Raw genomic sequence first — 17716 nt, 5'->3', positions numbered from 1 at the left:
TAAAAACTACGACGTCACCACCTTGGCTAATTTTAAGAGTTATTAAAGCTCATAAGAAAGTTAACTTATATTTTAAATGAATTTCCTATCTGATTAATATTTTTTTCTTGTATAAATGTTTAATCTAATTACGAATTATTAAACTTTAAATTAATTTCACGTAGTTTATTTTTTATAATGTAAATTTGTTAACTAATAAACGCAACTATTTTCTAATGTAACTCGGTTGGTATATTGGTAAAATGGTAAGAGCTATTAACCATACTTTGCATCGCCATTGTGCTATCGACCTTGAAACCTAACGTGTTGTGTCTCTCACCCATCTAACTGGAACACAACAATAATAAGCATTTTTGTGTGGCGGTAAAATATGTATTAATTATTCTTATTTGTGAAATGTTCATAATTATCTTTCCTTTTTTAATAATTTCTAGTTAAAAAAATAACTATATTTTAATAATTCTACTAGAACGTTAATAAGTAAGTAGGATCCGGAAGAATCCTTGAAGATATTTTTAACACACACGTAAACCGAAAAAAAAAAAGTTACAAAATACATAATTAAGTTACGAGCAATTTTCTTAACACGGTTTTAATGAAACTTGCCTTGTCATCCAGAGGTTGTTACTTGCATAACAATATCTGTATTTACATAACAAAGTCTGTATGTTGATTAATCTAGGAAATCGATTTTAACTATTTTTGACCTAAAACTTTGCATGTATTTGTAATTCGAATGACATTACGATAAATTATTACCTTTGTATGATAATAGAGCGGGGAGGAATTGTGGAATTTTGAAATTGATCGATACAGTGAATGTTATGGAATCTTGCAAATATGTAGTATCTATTTTAACATTGTATTAAAAATACATGTAAGTGCTATAATAATTTATAATTTATTTTTATCGAATAAATTAATATTCTAAAAGTTACGTAATTAATACATACTGCTTTCTACATAGTTTTGTTTTTTATGTTTATTATTTTTTTAACTTCGTTTGTGTAATACTCATAGGAATTGGACAAATCATTCACAACTGAATTTTAAATCGATTCCCAGCCGATAAAACTGGAATTTTGCACGAACTTTTGCATATAATACAAGACTAATTTCCTCAATTTTATTTGTTTTACTTATTACATGTCTTTAATCCAACCATTAGTTTCAATTATCGTCAAGAAAGTCTAAGATAGGAATACAGCTGACATTTAGTGGTGTTAGACAACTATTTTGCAAGCATTAAGTATCATATATATACAATATTAAGTATCACATATATACAATATTAAAGAGATTTATTTTACAATTATAATTTTTTTTTATAAATTACAATTAATAAATATATCTTTTGAATTTGCTCACTAAGTTACGGTCAATTGACCACAAAGGATTTAGTCGAATGTGAGTAAGCTGCTGGAGCTGGAGCTGACGGTGGTTGACAGTTAGTTCAGTTAGTCAGTTGACGTTCTTAATAAGTTCGGACATTGTTTGTGTATCACTAAATTTATATCGATTATTATTTCCTTGCTTCAAATGTATCTATAGCAATTACCACATAGAAATGTTGTTATCTGATCTTTCTAAGAAGCATTTCACCTTTTGCTTGAACTATCAAAGGACTAATAAAGGGAGTCGGGTTTTTAAATGAAATAGCAAAGAATTTTCAACTTCTTTTCACAAACTATTCCGTTTATAAGAGCTTTGTGTTACTATAACTAGCTCTGAAAAGAAGAGACTTTAGAGCGATTGTACAGAGATTGGAATCCAAGCTGGCATTGACAATATTTATATTATTAAATATAATTTGTATGAATATTTTTGGTTTATTACATGCAAGCCAGGTAAAAGTCAGATCAGGAGGCGAATCAGGGCTCTAACCCAACGAACCCTGTTTTGCAAATGGGAGGAGGACCTAGGACTGCCATCTGCAGCCTTGGCAGCAATAGAGGCGATTTGCCCCTATTTCAGTCGCTGGATAGCGAGAAAAGGTGATACATTTACATATATAAGCTAACTCTGGTGCTTACCGGATATGGTTGTTTCGACAAGAACCTGCACGATATAGCAAAGTGCCGCGTAAGGGCACCAATCTTTGGTGGCGATAGTCAGCGATTACTTACTACCGAGCGTGATTAACTTTATGTTCGGTACGAAAACCAGAGCCAGTGAGAGGTGCTGGATAGAGATGGTCTCTTTCTCCAAGAGTCTCACGTCGGGGATAGAGGAGGCCGCGGGGTAGGATCGTGAGGAGGATGCATCTCCTGATTCGAATCCCCTTCTCTATGTATTGTCGTTATCTACTATACAATAGTTTTTGGAGTAACAAAACGTCCAAGACACATATTCTGGTTAAGGTGTAGAGTTTGTTAAGTTAGGAACTCGGCTCTACATGAGATCTGATAGCTTTTTGAATGTTCAAGTCAAATTGTCTCGTCTTGACAACATTTTACATTAAAATGTTTTTTGGTAAAATTTTATTTCTTTTTAAAAATTATTATTATTTTTATTTATAATAAGAACGAGTCCTTATATGAATATTCAGATCTCTAGCGTCAAAATCTTGGAGCTCTCATACAAACTTCTATCCCCTAGTTGGAGGATTTTATGGATATTTAGGTCGCAACTTTATTTGAAAAGTAGCAAAAGTATAATATAATTTTACGTAAATGCATAACTAATTAAAAGGTAAAACAAATAATTCAATACTATATCAATAACAAGTATATCTACTTAATAACATTATTAATTGATCGTATTACGACCAACGCACAGTCTAAGCCAGTAGGATTAACAGAAAGAAATTTTGTACAAGAATGAATCTTTTGAAAGTAAGTGAGCACTAAGAGCGCATTTTAAAAAAACATCTACTCAGGGTTTGAATGGGGAATCAAAGTTTGCATAAAAATACAGTCATTTATGACGGAAATAAGTATTTTGGGTTTTTTTTTTTGAGTCAAAGACAGCTGTTAAACTATTTCTGAAAATTCATCACCCAAGAAGGGAAATTTGAAAATGAAAGTTTGTATTTCTATACAAAAGTCTATATGTATAAAGTATAGAAAAAAGTCGAACTTCTGTTCGACTTTTTCAAGGAAAGAAACTCCGTTAAGAAACGAATGTGTTGCGATGTTATCAAAGTATACATGGATCGCACTTAATAAAGTCCTAAAACTCAAGGTCTAACAAGATTTAAACTTAGCTTTTTTGAAAATCGATTACCTAAGACGCAGCTTAGGATAACGGTTTGTATGGAAGTATCATTTTTTAAAGTTAAACATAAGATGTAAAAACTAATTAGATTTAATTATATAATATAATTTTGTAAAAGCTAATAACTGTTACTTTTACAAGGCCTTTGACAATTTATCTCATACAGTGTAAAATTAAAGATGAAATTTCGCATGGAAGTCATTTTGATGTTGTAATTATTGAAAAAGGTGTTTAAGGTTTTGCTTATCGGTAAAATAAATTTGTTACAATTACGTTTTACTTGGCGGTAGAGCTTAGTGAAAGTCTGAATAGGTTCTACCCACTGATCTCATGTTCTACCATCAAACAGTACAGTAACAGTAGTACTTAGTTTTGTTGTTTTCTGGTTGGAAGGTTGAGTGAGCCAGTGTATCTATGGTCACGAGTGACATAACATCTACTAGTACTTATTACTTATAAACTCTGTACATAATTAAAATCGCTGAGATGTTTCACTAATCGACTACTATATTTATATAAGGCTACTTAGTTTTACTTGTTTTTATTCTTACTTTATTTAGCAAACATATTCTGAATTTTTCGTAAAATTACCAAGTTTTGTGGAGCTTATCCAACTTTGGTATTGTTAAGAAAGAATTAATAAACTTGAGCTATGAAAATTTCTGTCACCGCTTCGCCCGAGATTTCAATGAAGAGATAAAGACAGTACAGCGAGTTTTTTTCACAATAAAGGCGAACGGGAAACGTTGAAAACGTAAAATTTATATTTTCACAAATAACAAAGTTCGCAAGATACGAATTTTTTAGAACGGAATATGGTTCTATTATGTACGCTTTTTGAATTTGTTTTTGAATTCAATTACTTCGTTATACTTTTATAATGCATTTGCAACAAAGTCTGGTTTCTGGTGTGAGTTTTGTAAAAAATTAATTGACTGACTTCTTGTATTTTGAAGTTTAAATGACTTAAAATCACGATTATATATTGTATTTTATATTTGTAATAAAAACGTGAGTTTGTTAGTCTGCAGTACCAAAGGGATTATATGTTACTTGAATATAAAGTTTATACATTTTGTGTGCTCATGTTATTTCAGAAATAGCAGCTCGGGGAGTATTTTTGTTAAGATTGTAATTTTAATAAACGACAAACATATATCTAGGATCAAAATAAACTTGTTTAAAATTAATTTTAATAAGTCAGTATCCTACTTAGGTATGACTGACTTAACACTGAATTTGACTACCTTGTTTTTCTATTGATTAGCTTTGGTCCAAGAGATCCAAAACTCTTGGGTTGCTACCCCATCGGATTATGATATTGAAGGAATAGAATATGTACTATATGTTCAAGAATTTTTAAACTGGCTCATTAACTTTATAAGCCAGAATACAGTTTAACCTATGTAGATGTAACGCTGTTAGGGCTGCAAGTAGTTAGATCAATAAATTTTTATACAATCTCTAACATGTAAACATTTTTTTTCCTATATTTTAATTATTGCAATTATATCGAGTGGTTTTAAACAAAAACATAATATGCATAAATATAAAATAGTACATTGTTTGAACGTAAACTCACCTGTGTATCCAGTACTTAATTTTATAACAATAAAGTTTTCTGAACATACAAAAATGTCTACAAACACAAGGTATTTGATTGATCATTCCTTTCTATAAAAAGAGATGAATTAAGTAATTTTCTTTAATTCACTACATCATGCGAAATTTCTATCAGAATGGAATCAGACTATTCATACTCATGGCTATAAAACCAAATCTATAAATGTTACAGGTTCTAAATAAAATGGGGGGAGGTAGGTATATCCTTAGTTGCAAGTTCGTGATAATCAAAATCTATGATAATATTTTTTATAACCGTAATATATTACCACAACGAATAGATAAAAAGTAGCTACCCATTGATACGGATTATATTATGCACATCATTTAAAACGTAACTGTTAAAAGTTCGATTAGTCAATTGTAAATCCATACTAATTTCCTATCTTTCATAATTTATAATTTTTTTATTAAATGCATCGTTTTTTGTTAAAATTAAAATTAATTTAAATTTTAGATTCCAATTAAACATTTGAAATGTTCTTTAGATACACGACTACTTTTTACACACAGTTTTTTATAATGCCTTTGGAATTTATTTTGACACTATATAATTATTACGCGTATCCTTAAAAAATGTATTTTTGTTTTTACTGAAATAATCTCTCGAGGCATCATTATATTTTACTACAAAATATACTTCATATTATATAATAGTTCTGATATTGTAAGATATATAATCAAATTTTGATATTGAAAAGTTTACGTTTTACATAGAGTCTATTTGAAATATTTATTTATTAGTTTAAAAGATCGAGAGATACGATATGAAAAAGTCCGTTCAGTGTGATGTTAATTAAATTTCGCGTGTAAAGGGCAATATCTTCCAAAGTTAATTTTAATTTTACTTCAAAACAGGAAATATCATAGCTTGAATTTTTAATATTTACTTTAACTTTCTTAAAGTTAGGCCCTTGGGTGACACAAAAACTTGTCAAGGTTGTGTTTTTAGCGATGTAAAGTGTTGATAATGTTCTATGAAATTATCTTTTGGTTTTAAAACATTTACCCTTTAATATGGTCAAAAAATTATTGCAATTTAAAGATATTAATATGAATATATTAATTAAATCATATATACTATGATTTTTATATCCCATAGAATAGGTATCGAGCTTCATTCATATAATCTATATTATAGATTATATAATAATAGTCTTGCAACTAAAGATACAAAGACCTAAAGTGGTCTCAGATAAACAAAGAGCTGTATAAAAACACCGTGTAATAGAACAAAGTGGATGCAGCAATGTATGAAATATGTATGGGATTGAGTGAATCTAACATGCTGTGTGATGTTCTCTTACTTTCGGACCGCGCTGTGAGACCTGGGAAATACAGTAACTTGTTAGTATTATTTGACACTACGAGTACCTAGAGAAAAAAATATTACTGTCATTATTAGATGTTATTTCTAATATTACAAAGTATTGTTTTAAATTAAATAATTGTTAGATATATTCTAGAGGATGCATAAACATTTATATTATGTTCTTAGTATTACTTTTTATCGGAATGTATAATTATATACCTATATTTAGTAACATAAGCGTATTTAATATACAATTAAAACATAACTAAAGAATTTAAGTTGAATTTTATATTGGAAATACTTACCTGGTTATTATTAATAATTACTTAAAAATAACATGATTTATCATTTTGTTAAATACTCTGTAAGGGAGTTTTGCTAAAAGAATTAGACGAAAAGTAAAGGTATATCTGATAAGGTTACCTCATTATACTAATTCTTCTTCTATATCTTCTTTGAACTTCTTTACTTTTATTAAGTACTTCCTTTACCTGATGTAAGCCCGTGACTTACTTTACTCCAAACAATGCATTTTGATGGTGTCATATTTGCATAATATTTCATTAAAAGTTGATTAACAATGCAATTATTGTACAATTCGACGATATACTTTCCTGAAAAACTAAGGAAATATTTCAAGTCTATTGCTATTACTCACTTACCGATCACATCGGATTAACGAATAATAATCAAATGAGAACCTGGAAAAAGCAATGACTCCTAAAATATTGTATTTCTATTATTATATATAGTTTTTATTATACTTAAATAACACCAAGACACTTTGTAACAAATAAAAATTAAAAAAACGCCCGCTAATATATCCCAACGTCCGTCTTGTATATATGCTTTTTCATTAGTATAAGTTTCTTTGTTTGTTTGAATGCGTTATTCACATAGTCTACCAATCCGATATGAAAAGAACTGTTTACGTTAGATAGTCCATAATAACTGTATATATACCACACGGAGCAGCTCCACTTGTAATTCAATCTCTAAAATATCTAAATCAGGTTTTAGAATTACAATAATTATATACAGATACCGTTTAAAACAGATATAGCATTTTTATTTTAATGACCAAATAATTCTCATCTCTCCGTAAAATAAATTGAACCTAAATGGACGTTAATTTTGTTACTTTTTTAAGCATAAATAGCTTTGCTATTTATTCTTTTTTATACAAACGACATTTTTCTATATCTGATGTATTTTTCCATTATTCGCTTAAGATTCGACTTTCTCTCCGAAGTAGTCGACTTAATTAGCTAAATCTCGTAGTAAATAATATTGAAAAACATATCATAGAGTCATAGTTCCTGAAATATAATCATAATCATGTGAAAAGTTTCATATCAATTGCATGAGTCCGGAAATTACAAATAACCGAAATTTAACTGATCATTATTTCAGTATGATAACATCTATGAGATTATATATATGTTGCTGACCGTCAGATAAACTTTGAATATTGAATTCGAATTGTATGTTATTGTAATGCTTTATGATTCACGTTATTATTGTTTTTTTGGCGCGTATATGAATAATTTTTTTGGCATTACGATTTTCGTTTAGGAAAGTTAATATAGACGTAAAGTTTTCTTAAATTAATATTGATCCGCGCAACTTCCTTAATTTTTTTCTTAAATAATTAGTCTAATTGGTCCAGCCTTCACGTGTGATGCCGTGACCAAGGGAAATAGATATTCATTTTTATATATATAGATATATATGAGATAATGAACATCTTAATGACACACAGAAGAAAATTACGCTATAAATTACACTTTATTGCTAGTCATAAAATGAAATAAATCCTTAATTATTCTTTGTTTATCTTTCCTTTCATAGCTTTTATGAAAGTGATTCGAGTATAAAGTTAGCGTTGTGTTATTCCCATAATAAATTGGAATAATCTATAATAAACTTTGTGTATTTACTAGCGAAAGATGTTCAATTATGATGGGCAATAACATATTTAATAGCTTATAAAGCCTTACGGAAATTAATATCATAAAAAAATACCTATATTTATATTTATTTTATAAAGAACACAGTGTAAATAAAACATACAATTGTACTTAACAATTTTCTATTATTATATTGACTCTATAATAAGTAAAATTATAAATATATAAAGCGATATTACTTTGTAGTATAGAATTATTGTCACCTGACATAAAGCTTGTAAGTTAAGGAATTTAATAAATATATAATACAAGATAAATGAATAACAGTATTTTTTCTTATCGAATTCAAAGCCGGCGCAAGCGGTACGCATGAATTTATTAGCCACATCAGTCAGTACCCTTGGTACAATCGAAATGAAATATTGCCTAGCACAATGAAAGAAATATTGATGAATACAAGTGCAATCAATCACTGCTGAGGACCATATCGTGTTTCATCAATATAGAGGGTACTTTTGCATCGTTAATCATTACGCGTTGACCACACGAGAGCTGATCTCTTTCGAGAGCCATTAAAAACATCTGCCTACACGTGACTGTAAACAATGGCTGTAATTTATATTCTAAAAAAAAAATTACCTCTTACAGCATTGTTAATGCAGGAGCACATACAATAATTAAATTCACGTTGAGATAATTATACATCTATTCAAACATGTCTAGAGTTTTGAAAGTTTCGTCAACCTCAATAAGTTCGCGTAGTAGTCAGTTTTCCATTCAATGGAGTTTGGAAGCTTTCTGCGATATCAGCACAATTACAAGTTTCATCATACGGTCTGAATCGAAAATGATAAGCTATTTTCCAATATCTCAACTAAATATTTCATTTAAAAAACATAATTTATAGCATAAAACGTGTTAATTCATTATATTGATTTAATATTCAACTTTACACACATGTTTAAATTTATAGTTGGTTTGGAATAAAATTAAAATTATTTAGAAAATAAATAACAATTTCTAACATTTTTTTCTGGTTTGTGTAGTTATTTCGATGCTCCTGGTACTGTGCGAATACGTATGATAATAATTGTTGCCCGGGGAGAACTTTGAGAAAATATATTTTTTTATTCAAAAATGTATCGTATGTTTGCAGTTTCAGTTAAAATATTATTTCGACGTTATTACCATATTAAACAGTAGATGCATGATGCATATTACTACAGACAGCAATAAATCAATGCTTGAGACTCTTGAATAGTTTAATTTCATTATAATATATAATAATAATATAATACAGGCTGCATATGAAATGTTGTGCGTTCATTGGTATACTGTACGGTATACTTATATGGGTTGACGGTCTTATCGCTCCGAACAAGGTTTTCCAGCGGAGACCACAGAGGATCATAGCGGGAAGGGCGATACGTGGTTAACTTACGGTGTCATGGACGGCGGCAACGTTGCTCGTGAGCGATTCGCTCTGCGAATTCCTGAAAAGGGGGCACTCGTGGTTGGGAGCCAGGACGAGTGGCTTCCACTCGTGGTCTCAAAGGATGGCCGGATAAGGGCTAATCCACCAAGCCCTTATTCACAAATGGGAGGAGGAAATAGGTTCCTGATAAGCAGGCATCAGTGGAAGCCATCCGCCTCAAAGCGTCGCAGAAGGAGACCGAGAGAGGGAGCGTGAAGAGAGTGCTTCCACTTCGACTTACTCGATCAAAGAAGACCAGGGAGAAGGCTACATAATATAGAATATCATAATTAAATAATAAGGACTTAAATATAATAAAGTTAATTAATAAATACGGACGGAAAATGTATCACAAAATGAAGCAGTGTTTGTTTGCCTATGAGGAAATTGAGACCTTGTCAATTTCCTAAGCTTTCCGTGAAGCGACCGTAGCTCTATTTATGTGGCTTTAAAAATATTTAAATTAGAAAATAATGAAAATATTCGTATTTTGAGTTTGAAAATTATTTTCTAGCGTTTGCATGGAAACAGAGCACTATTCTTAAAATTCAAAATATTTTTTATTAAAGTACTAAAATAATAATAATAACAAAAGCACTTGTTATATTATTGAATTAAATGCAAAGTTATCACTATTTCGGTGTAGACGTACTAATGTACAGAACTAATGTAGACGTAGAAGAACCGTAGAAGCTCAGTTGTTTCAATCAAATATAATTAAATTTGTATATCCTGCCATATATTAACTTAAACCTTTTTAACATTATTGAAATTGTATCGTGTAATATGTCTTATTTATCAATGTTTTTTTTTCATATGATATTTAAATTCATTAATAGGCTAAGGTAAGAATAACCGTGGAATCATAGTATAGAATATACAATGGAATAAATAATTCGTTCCGAAAGGAGTCTCGGGTACCAAGATTACAAGTAACACGTATACTATAATAATCAAAGCATTGTAATCGAGTAGTATTAACATCAGTTATTTGTCTAACTTTCTTAAACGCGTATGCTGGTAATGACTGTCCCTGTCTAATGATTATACAAAATATAAATACAAAAATGTGTTGGTTGGTTCGTTTTTCTTTCATTTTTGTAATATAGATAAGAAAGTGGCTTATAGATTCTTATATATAGATGGCTTATAGGACATATAGATTGATAGATAGTTAATATCTAAGAATATTTTATCCATTGTTTTGCTCACGCATCTCGTAAGCCTTAATAATAAAAAAAGGCTTGTCGTTGTCAACCAATCGTTATTCAACGCATCCAGCATAGTCCTCTTTGAAATTGCGCTAAAGCTTCTGGCTCTCTGCCTTCCGCATCCATTCCAGTTTCACCTTCAGGTCACCTCTCCCCCTACCTGGATACCCTGGGTACCCTCAACTGCAATCAAGCTTTGTTTTGGTAACTCCGGTTTATCTCATTTCTGATTTTATACTTTTAAGGTATTCTATGTATTTTTATGTATAAATTTGTGTTAGTATAATAAATGTAAAGTAATACAATAAATAAACGACGGACTATTATTGGTCACATATACATTATATAAAAATAAATCGCTTATTTTATATATGTTTGATGTAGTAGATGTGTGAATTCTAAGTTTATATAAAAGGTCCTTATAAAATATTTATGATGTGGGAATAGCGTTCTCGAAATTGTATTCCTTTGATGGTCGGTTTTTATACGCACTTTCTATATTTGTGAGATACGTACTTTCGAAAATTTAGACAAAAATGATAAAACTATTTTGTGTTCAATTTTAATAAAAAAATGACATTTACAAATTACGTTTAATATTTTCACGCGTTCTATTACGTGGTGATAAGATAATCTCAATTTAGATGCAACAAATTAATAAAGATATTTTTACCCTCGCATTATAATAAGTATAAAGTTAAACATATTATCGTCCTTGTTGTTCCATCAGCACTGCACAGTCGAATGTTGTTAATATATTACATCTTTAATGGAGATCTCAATATCATAGAAAGTGAATATTATAAGTATTTCGTAAACGTCATCATCGAAGGAAAACGAATACTCTTTACTTTTTCAGAATTAATCAAAATGTACTTTACTCGAGTAAGTTCTTACGAGCTCTTTTGAATGATCACTTTACAAGATTAAAATAAACTTAAAACTACTGACTAAAGTGATACTTGTAGAACCACCGGACCGGAATTTAGATATTCGAGGACTGACAAGAAAGTCACTGGTAGTATTATTCGTTAGCTAAATAACATATTATATTTTATTTATAAACAACAACATTTTAAAACCTTATTAAAAGTAAATAAGAAATTTACAATGTCTCTTTTTTACACTGTATGCTTTTTTTCAACGTCAATTCCATTGTGTTGACTCACTTATTAGTACATACTTTTGCAAAGGATTTTCAAAGTATTTTTGTATAAAAAAAAGAAAAGTTGTTGCATGCCGGCTGTTAAGTAGCTACATATAAAATCTTGTATTGTAATTTACAACTTTTATGCCCACTTGACTCGTGATAGCGTTGCATGCTTAACCGATATTCATGGCTCTCGTATTAAAGTAAAAATAGTTTTGAAACAGCCTGTAATTGTCCTACGGCCGGTTAAAAGTTAACCCAGCAGCAATGACGGCTTCTTGGTGATTTCTCACGACGTTTTTCTTCACCGCCGAGCATGACATGAATAACAAATCTCTTATATCCTGAAACTTATTTATTAATAAAATTGATTTTATATCAGTTAAAGTAATAATATACTCTAGCTATCTAAAAAATAATTCTACTAATGTAATTGTTAGGAGCATTAAATAATCGTTCAGTACATTAACAAATGTTTATGTGCTGAACAATTTATACTCCATTTATTACTAGAATGGAACTTTCCACCAATCTAAATAAGAGGAGACCTTTGTGGTAGCAATAAAGCGAAATGTTAGGTTACTAAAATATGTGAGTAGGTCTTAATAAGACAGTTTATATGGTTGCTCACCGGAGTGAGCACAGAGTGAGTGGGTTCTTTATTATTTCATATAACTGATAATTTCTTTAATACAGTGTAATATTTCTATGAAAATGAAAAATATATATATATGAAGTTATTATACGATGAATGATTGAACACTCGATATGTCTAAAACTACAGATCTAGTTTAGAAACAAATCAAATAGTAAAAAATATACTTAAAAGTGTAATAATACTAATAGTCGCTATTTTATGGGATATACGAAAAATTCGTTTTTAAATAATTCTTTTAGAAGAGTGTTCATTTAAAATTGAGTTGCTTCAACGGTAGCTACATTAAATATTTGAAGCGTGAAATAGCGCAAAAGAACTTTTGACGTTTTATATTGTTTTATTTTCGAGTGCCATTTATTTAAAATACGATTTTTTGCATCTTTTATAGAAATAGTATAATGTATTCAACGGCTTTTACCCATAAATACTTTTGCTTTAATCTAAATTTATAGCAATCATATTTAAATATTATTGTCAATACTTAAATATAATAATATACCCATACTGTAGTAAATAAAGGTAATTGGTCGTTACTGAATTTACAAAATTATTGTTACAATTAAGGTTTTCTAAAAGTAACGTATGATCCGTTTACTGTTTTCGATTAAAATAAAATTTATAAAATATTTTTTTATTTACAAGTATTTTCGTGTTTCATTTCGTCGTTTTATTTTTGGGTTACTTTGAAATGAAGGAAGAAATAACACATTATATATAAGATATAACATATATTGTTTCAAGTATAATTTAATGTTGTAGTATAAGATCGGTGTAGAAAACGATCTTCACCCGTCTGATTAAATTTTATTCATCCTAATGATTAAATAAGTACATTTTGTACTTCACTTTGTGGTAAAAAGGTTAAAGACCGACATGTCAAGCCCGCAAATCATTGTGACGTTGAATACGAAATAATCATCATCATCAGCAGCCTGTAAATTTTCCCACTGCTGGGCTAAAGGCCTCCTCTCCCTTTGAGGAGAAGGTTTGGAGCATATTCCACCACGCTGCTCCAATGCGGGTTGGCGGAATACACATGTGGCAGAATTTCGTTGAAATTAGACACATGCAGGTTTCCTCACGATGTTTTCCTTCACCGCCGAGCACGAGATGAATTACGAAATAATCCAACTAAAAACATATATACTTTAAAAATTATATTGATTGTTTCAATAAAAAAAATCACAAAATTTAAAGATTGTAATAACGTTAAATGCGTCACAATATAACTACGGATCGAATTGCGTTGTTAATGTTGCAATTTTGAGCCTGGCCTATTTATAAATAAAAGTTCTACACAAATTATTTTACTACATTATAACTTAAACAAAATAAAAATTCCAAAACTAGTTTATGTTTTTACAAAAAAACCACTCTTGTACAAATTGACGTAGGACTCGTGAAAGCTTCAATATCCGCCATCGTCATTACTTTGCATGCGGTTATCGCTTATTCCTACGGCAATTTAATATGTATGAAAATGTGTGCTATTTTCCTATACGCTATTTTGACTTCAATTCTACTACGCAAATATGAACTCACTCACTTGCAAATAGGTCGAAAACACTTGCTTTAACATTAAAAGAGAAACATATTAGTATAATAAAACTATGTCAATGTTACAATATCAAATAAAATCTTCATGATATAATATATTATGCGTATATTAGTTGATTAGTATCAATATTTACTTATAAAATGATTATTGACTGTATTTTGTAATATTCCACACAGATTCTCCCATCGGTTGAATCACTGAGTTTTCATAATTTTTTGCTTCTATTTTGTGTCCACGGTCTTTCAAACAATTTCAGAATCAATGCCACTCGCTGCAACTCTATTTTACCGTTTAAAATCCAAAGCAACGAATTGTTGATTTCAGTATCTAGTTAAACACAAGTTGCATAGCTATCACAATGCATGCGACACAAACAAAAATGTATCATTATTCATTTCTATTGAGAAGTTTCAATTAAAATTCATTCGTTTTAGAAATAACGTAAACATATTATTTTAAAGATAGCTTTGTCCCAAAGTCGATTTTGTTGTCTGTGTCAATCTAGATTAACAAAATAATATTTTGCTTTAAAATATTCACCGCAAAACGTAATATCAGCACGAATTCTATGGCTAGAAGCGAAATATGCTCGATGGGGAAAATTTCCATTTAAAGGGGAATGAAGAGTTCTTTAAAACTGATGACGTTGTAGGAGGATAGGGCCATCAGCGAGCCTCATTTTAATGTCGCGGGCACTCTTAGTGTCCTCTTAGCTTTGACACATTGTTAAGCGCCATGGTAATTGGCTGTTGGGATATTAATAATCTTATCGCTGGGGCTCGTAAACACTTATCGAGTCATTATCCGTTCGAGGGATAATAGGGATTTCTTGAGTGAAATTTTAATTAGCCTGACAATCTTCGAAAGCCCGTTAATTAAGATTAAATTTTAAAGATATAATCTTTATTATCATTAACAATATTTGCACTTTTATTGTACAAGTACTCGCAGATAAATATCAAAAGTTATTTTTAACTATACGCATTACTTGTTAGTCGTTATTCATTTGTTGCATTATGTAATCCATATTCTTTTAAAAATCATAATATAAAATTATATAAAAAAATATACATAAACCCCACCCCGTCTTTTAATTTATTTTATTACTCTGAATTAAATGTTACAGTCCAACTGAATATATGTTGAAATTATAGTCAACATCGATATTATTATTTGCGTAGCCGACGAATGAATTCAGTACAAATATTTACTATTCACTGAAACGTAGTTCGTATTCCTTTGAGGCAGCTTTTGTTGTGTTTCAGTCACTGGCGCGAATAACTCGCATGGCTTGTAATATTAGTGATTCATTAAATATTTTCTAACATATTACAAAATTACATAATTATTCTAGACTTATACAATTATAAACTTTGTGCAAGAACGTCTGGGTAGGTATAACACACTCATTATATTTAACTGCCAAACAGCGTTACTTTATATCGTTGTATTACGGCTGGTAGGAAGACTGAAGTAGGTAGGTAGGCGCCAATGTTTATGGGCGATGGTGCGAAGATGGTGGACACTTACCATGAGGTACTCCATTTGTGCACCAACCAAATATTATAAAATAAATAAATAACGAAAAAATTACAGTTCGGACGTTTCTAAAATGCAATAGCATTTAAGACAAATCGAACTAGCATAGGGAATTAAACTATTTGACAATCTCAATATTCTTGTCATTACCAAGCGTGAAGATCATCCGGCATGTGACATAGTTTGAGCAGCGAGCTGCTCAACGTTTATTGAATTTTGTGGCGACGCTAGCGAGAGGCAGACGTGACTACTGTATTATATGATATCTGAGAATGTTCAATCCGTTTAAACTATTATATACTCCTATGAGTATTTATAATTTATTTCCATTAACTTGATTATTCAGTTTACGACATAGGTTGAGGTGAGGGTCTTTCGAGTTTTGCAGAGTTACAGACTTAATGAATCGTAATTACTTGAGTATGTGACGTACATCTAAATGTACAATTAATTACCTCTTATGTGTTTTCTAGAGTTCAAACTTAAATATATTCTAATGTTTGCACCACTGCTCCTTCTACATGGAATTAACGTGATGCTAATATTAAAAATACTCTATATATATAAACTTCTAATAAAAATGATCATCGTGATTAAATAATGCACAGTATAGAAGAGGAAGGATATGTAATATCAGGCGACAGCTTATATGAAAATCGCGCGTATATTTCTATAGATACATTTAATTTTAATTGTATATTTGTATTATGTATTAGTTTGCACATATCTTATATTAGTCATCAACCGGAAATTACTTAGTAGCCTTCAGAAAATCGTTTGTACTACGAAATAATTAGTGCTAGACCTTTTAAGAATGATTTTCGTCTGATAAACGATGGAATATATGGAGAAAATATAATTTAATAATTTCTACATCAAAAATGAAATTCATGTATACTGATATATACAATCTATAGATATCGGAAGCTGCCAACATAATAATGTCAACGTTACAACATGTAATATAACAATAAAAAACAGCTTTATTATACTATAAATATGCAAAGAATGCTTATACAATTTATCTTCGTTTTTATCTATCCCTCTGACAAATTTGATGTCAATTAGGGCATTGATTTTCGAGATCTTTCAATAAAACGAATGAACGCGAATGGACATTTTTCGGATCTCTTTTGTTGTTTATATTTTACTGAGGGCAGTGATAATGTCCTTCGTGACCTCGTCGCTCTGATTTCATTTTAACGCCAGTCATGAAACTGGATGGCGTTTAGTCCATCTTGAAAAATAGGAAGTTTTGGGTTTTATACATTTTTCCTCAAGGACAAAATATTTCTATTAAATATTATTTAGAATTAATTTAAACTTCTAAGCGTAATATATCTACGTCAAAATACTGTGCTGCTGCTTAGAAAGCTAACAGAATACATAATACGGGTATTCCTTCTTCACAATGAACTACACGTTTTGTAAAGCCACTTTGCTTTTGTAATAACATCATTGGAGAGGTTATTTCCTGACATTTAGTTATGTACTACTGTTATAATATCCAACCTTAGTATAAAATAATAATAATAATAAATAAAATATATTTTACATTACTCTGATCCCAATTAAGTAGCTAAAGCATTTGCGTTATGGGAAATCAGAAGTAATGACGGTACCACAAACACCCAGACCCAAGATAACATAGAAAACTAATGAACTTTTTCTACATCGATTTGGCCGGTAATCGAACCTGGGACCTCGGAGTGGCGTACCCATGAAAACCGGTGTACACACTACTCGACCATGGAGGTTGTCAATATGTCAGTATGTAACCATTTTTACAAGATTTTATTTAACTTGCAATGTTTGTTTGATTGTATAGGTCAAATCTTGCAAGCTTAATTAGAACCACTTCCTCTTAACTTACAGTGTTGAAATTTCACATGTTGATTCAGTGAAGTTTTTATTTTTTAGATAATTTTTTAATTCATTTTTTATCCCTTGAGTAGTAATAAAAAGCAATCATGGAGTAAGTATGAAGAATATTCGTCCACCCCCTTGCACTGTTAGATTGTGAATACAAACATTTTATTTGTCATATTTCTTTTTACGTAAGCAA

At 30.1% G+C, this 17716-nt stretch overlaps 1 protein-coding gene across 1 annotated transcript in view; it reads right to left on the bottom strand.

Moving 5' to 3' along the window:
• The window catches only part of LOC125067064 (Kv channel-interacting protein 4-like), a 111002-nt gene that overhangs the window by 67712 nt on the left and 25574 nt on the right, over nucleotides 1-17716 (bottom strand). The window contains exon 4 of the mRNA XM_047675443.1: nucleotides 6147-6167. Within this exon, the coding sequence (XP_047531399.1) occupies nucleotides 6147-6167 (21 nt within the window). The remainder of the gene's footprint in view (nucleotides 1-6146; nucleotides 6168-17716) is intronic.

The sequence above is a fragment of the Vanessa atalanta genome, chromosome 10 (genome assembly GCF_905147765.1).
Source record: "Vanessa atalanta chromosome 10, ilVanAtal1.2, whole genome shotgun sequence".
NCBI lineage: Eukaryota > Metazoa > Arthropoda > Insecta > Lepidoptera > Nymphalidae > Vanessa > Vanessa atalanta.
The sequence above is the reverse complement of the archived record's forward strand: the minus strand, read 5'-3'. Positions and strand labels throughout refer to the sequence as shown.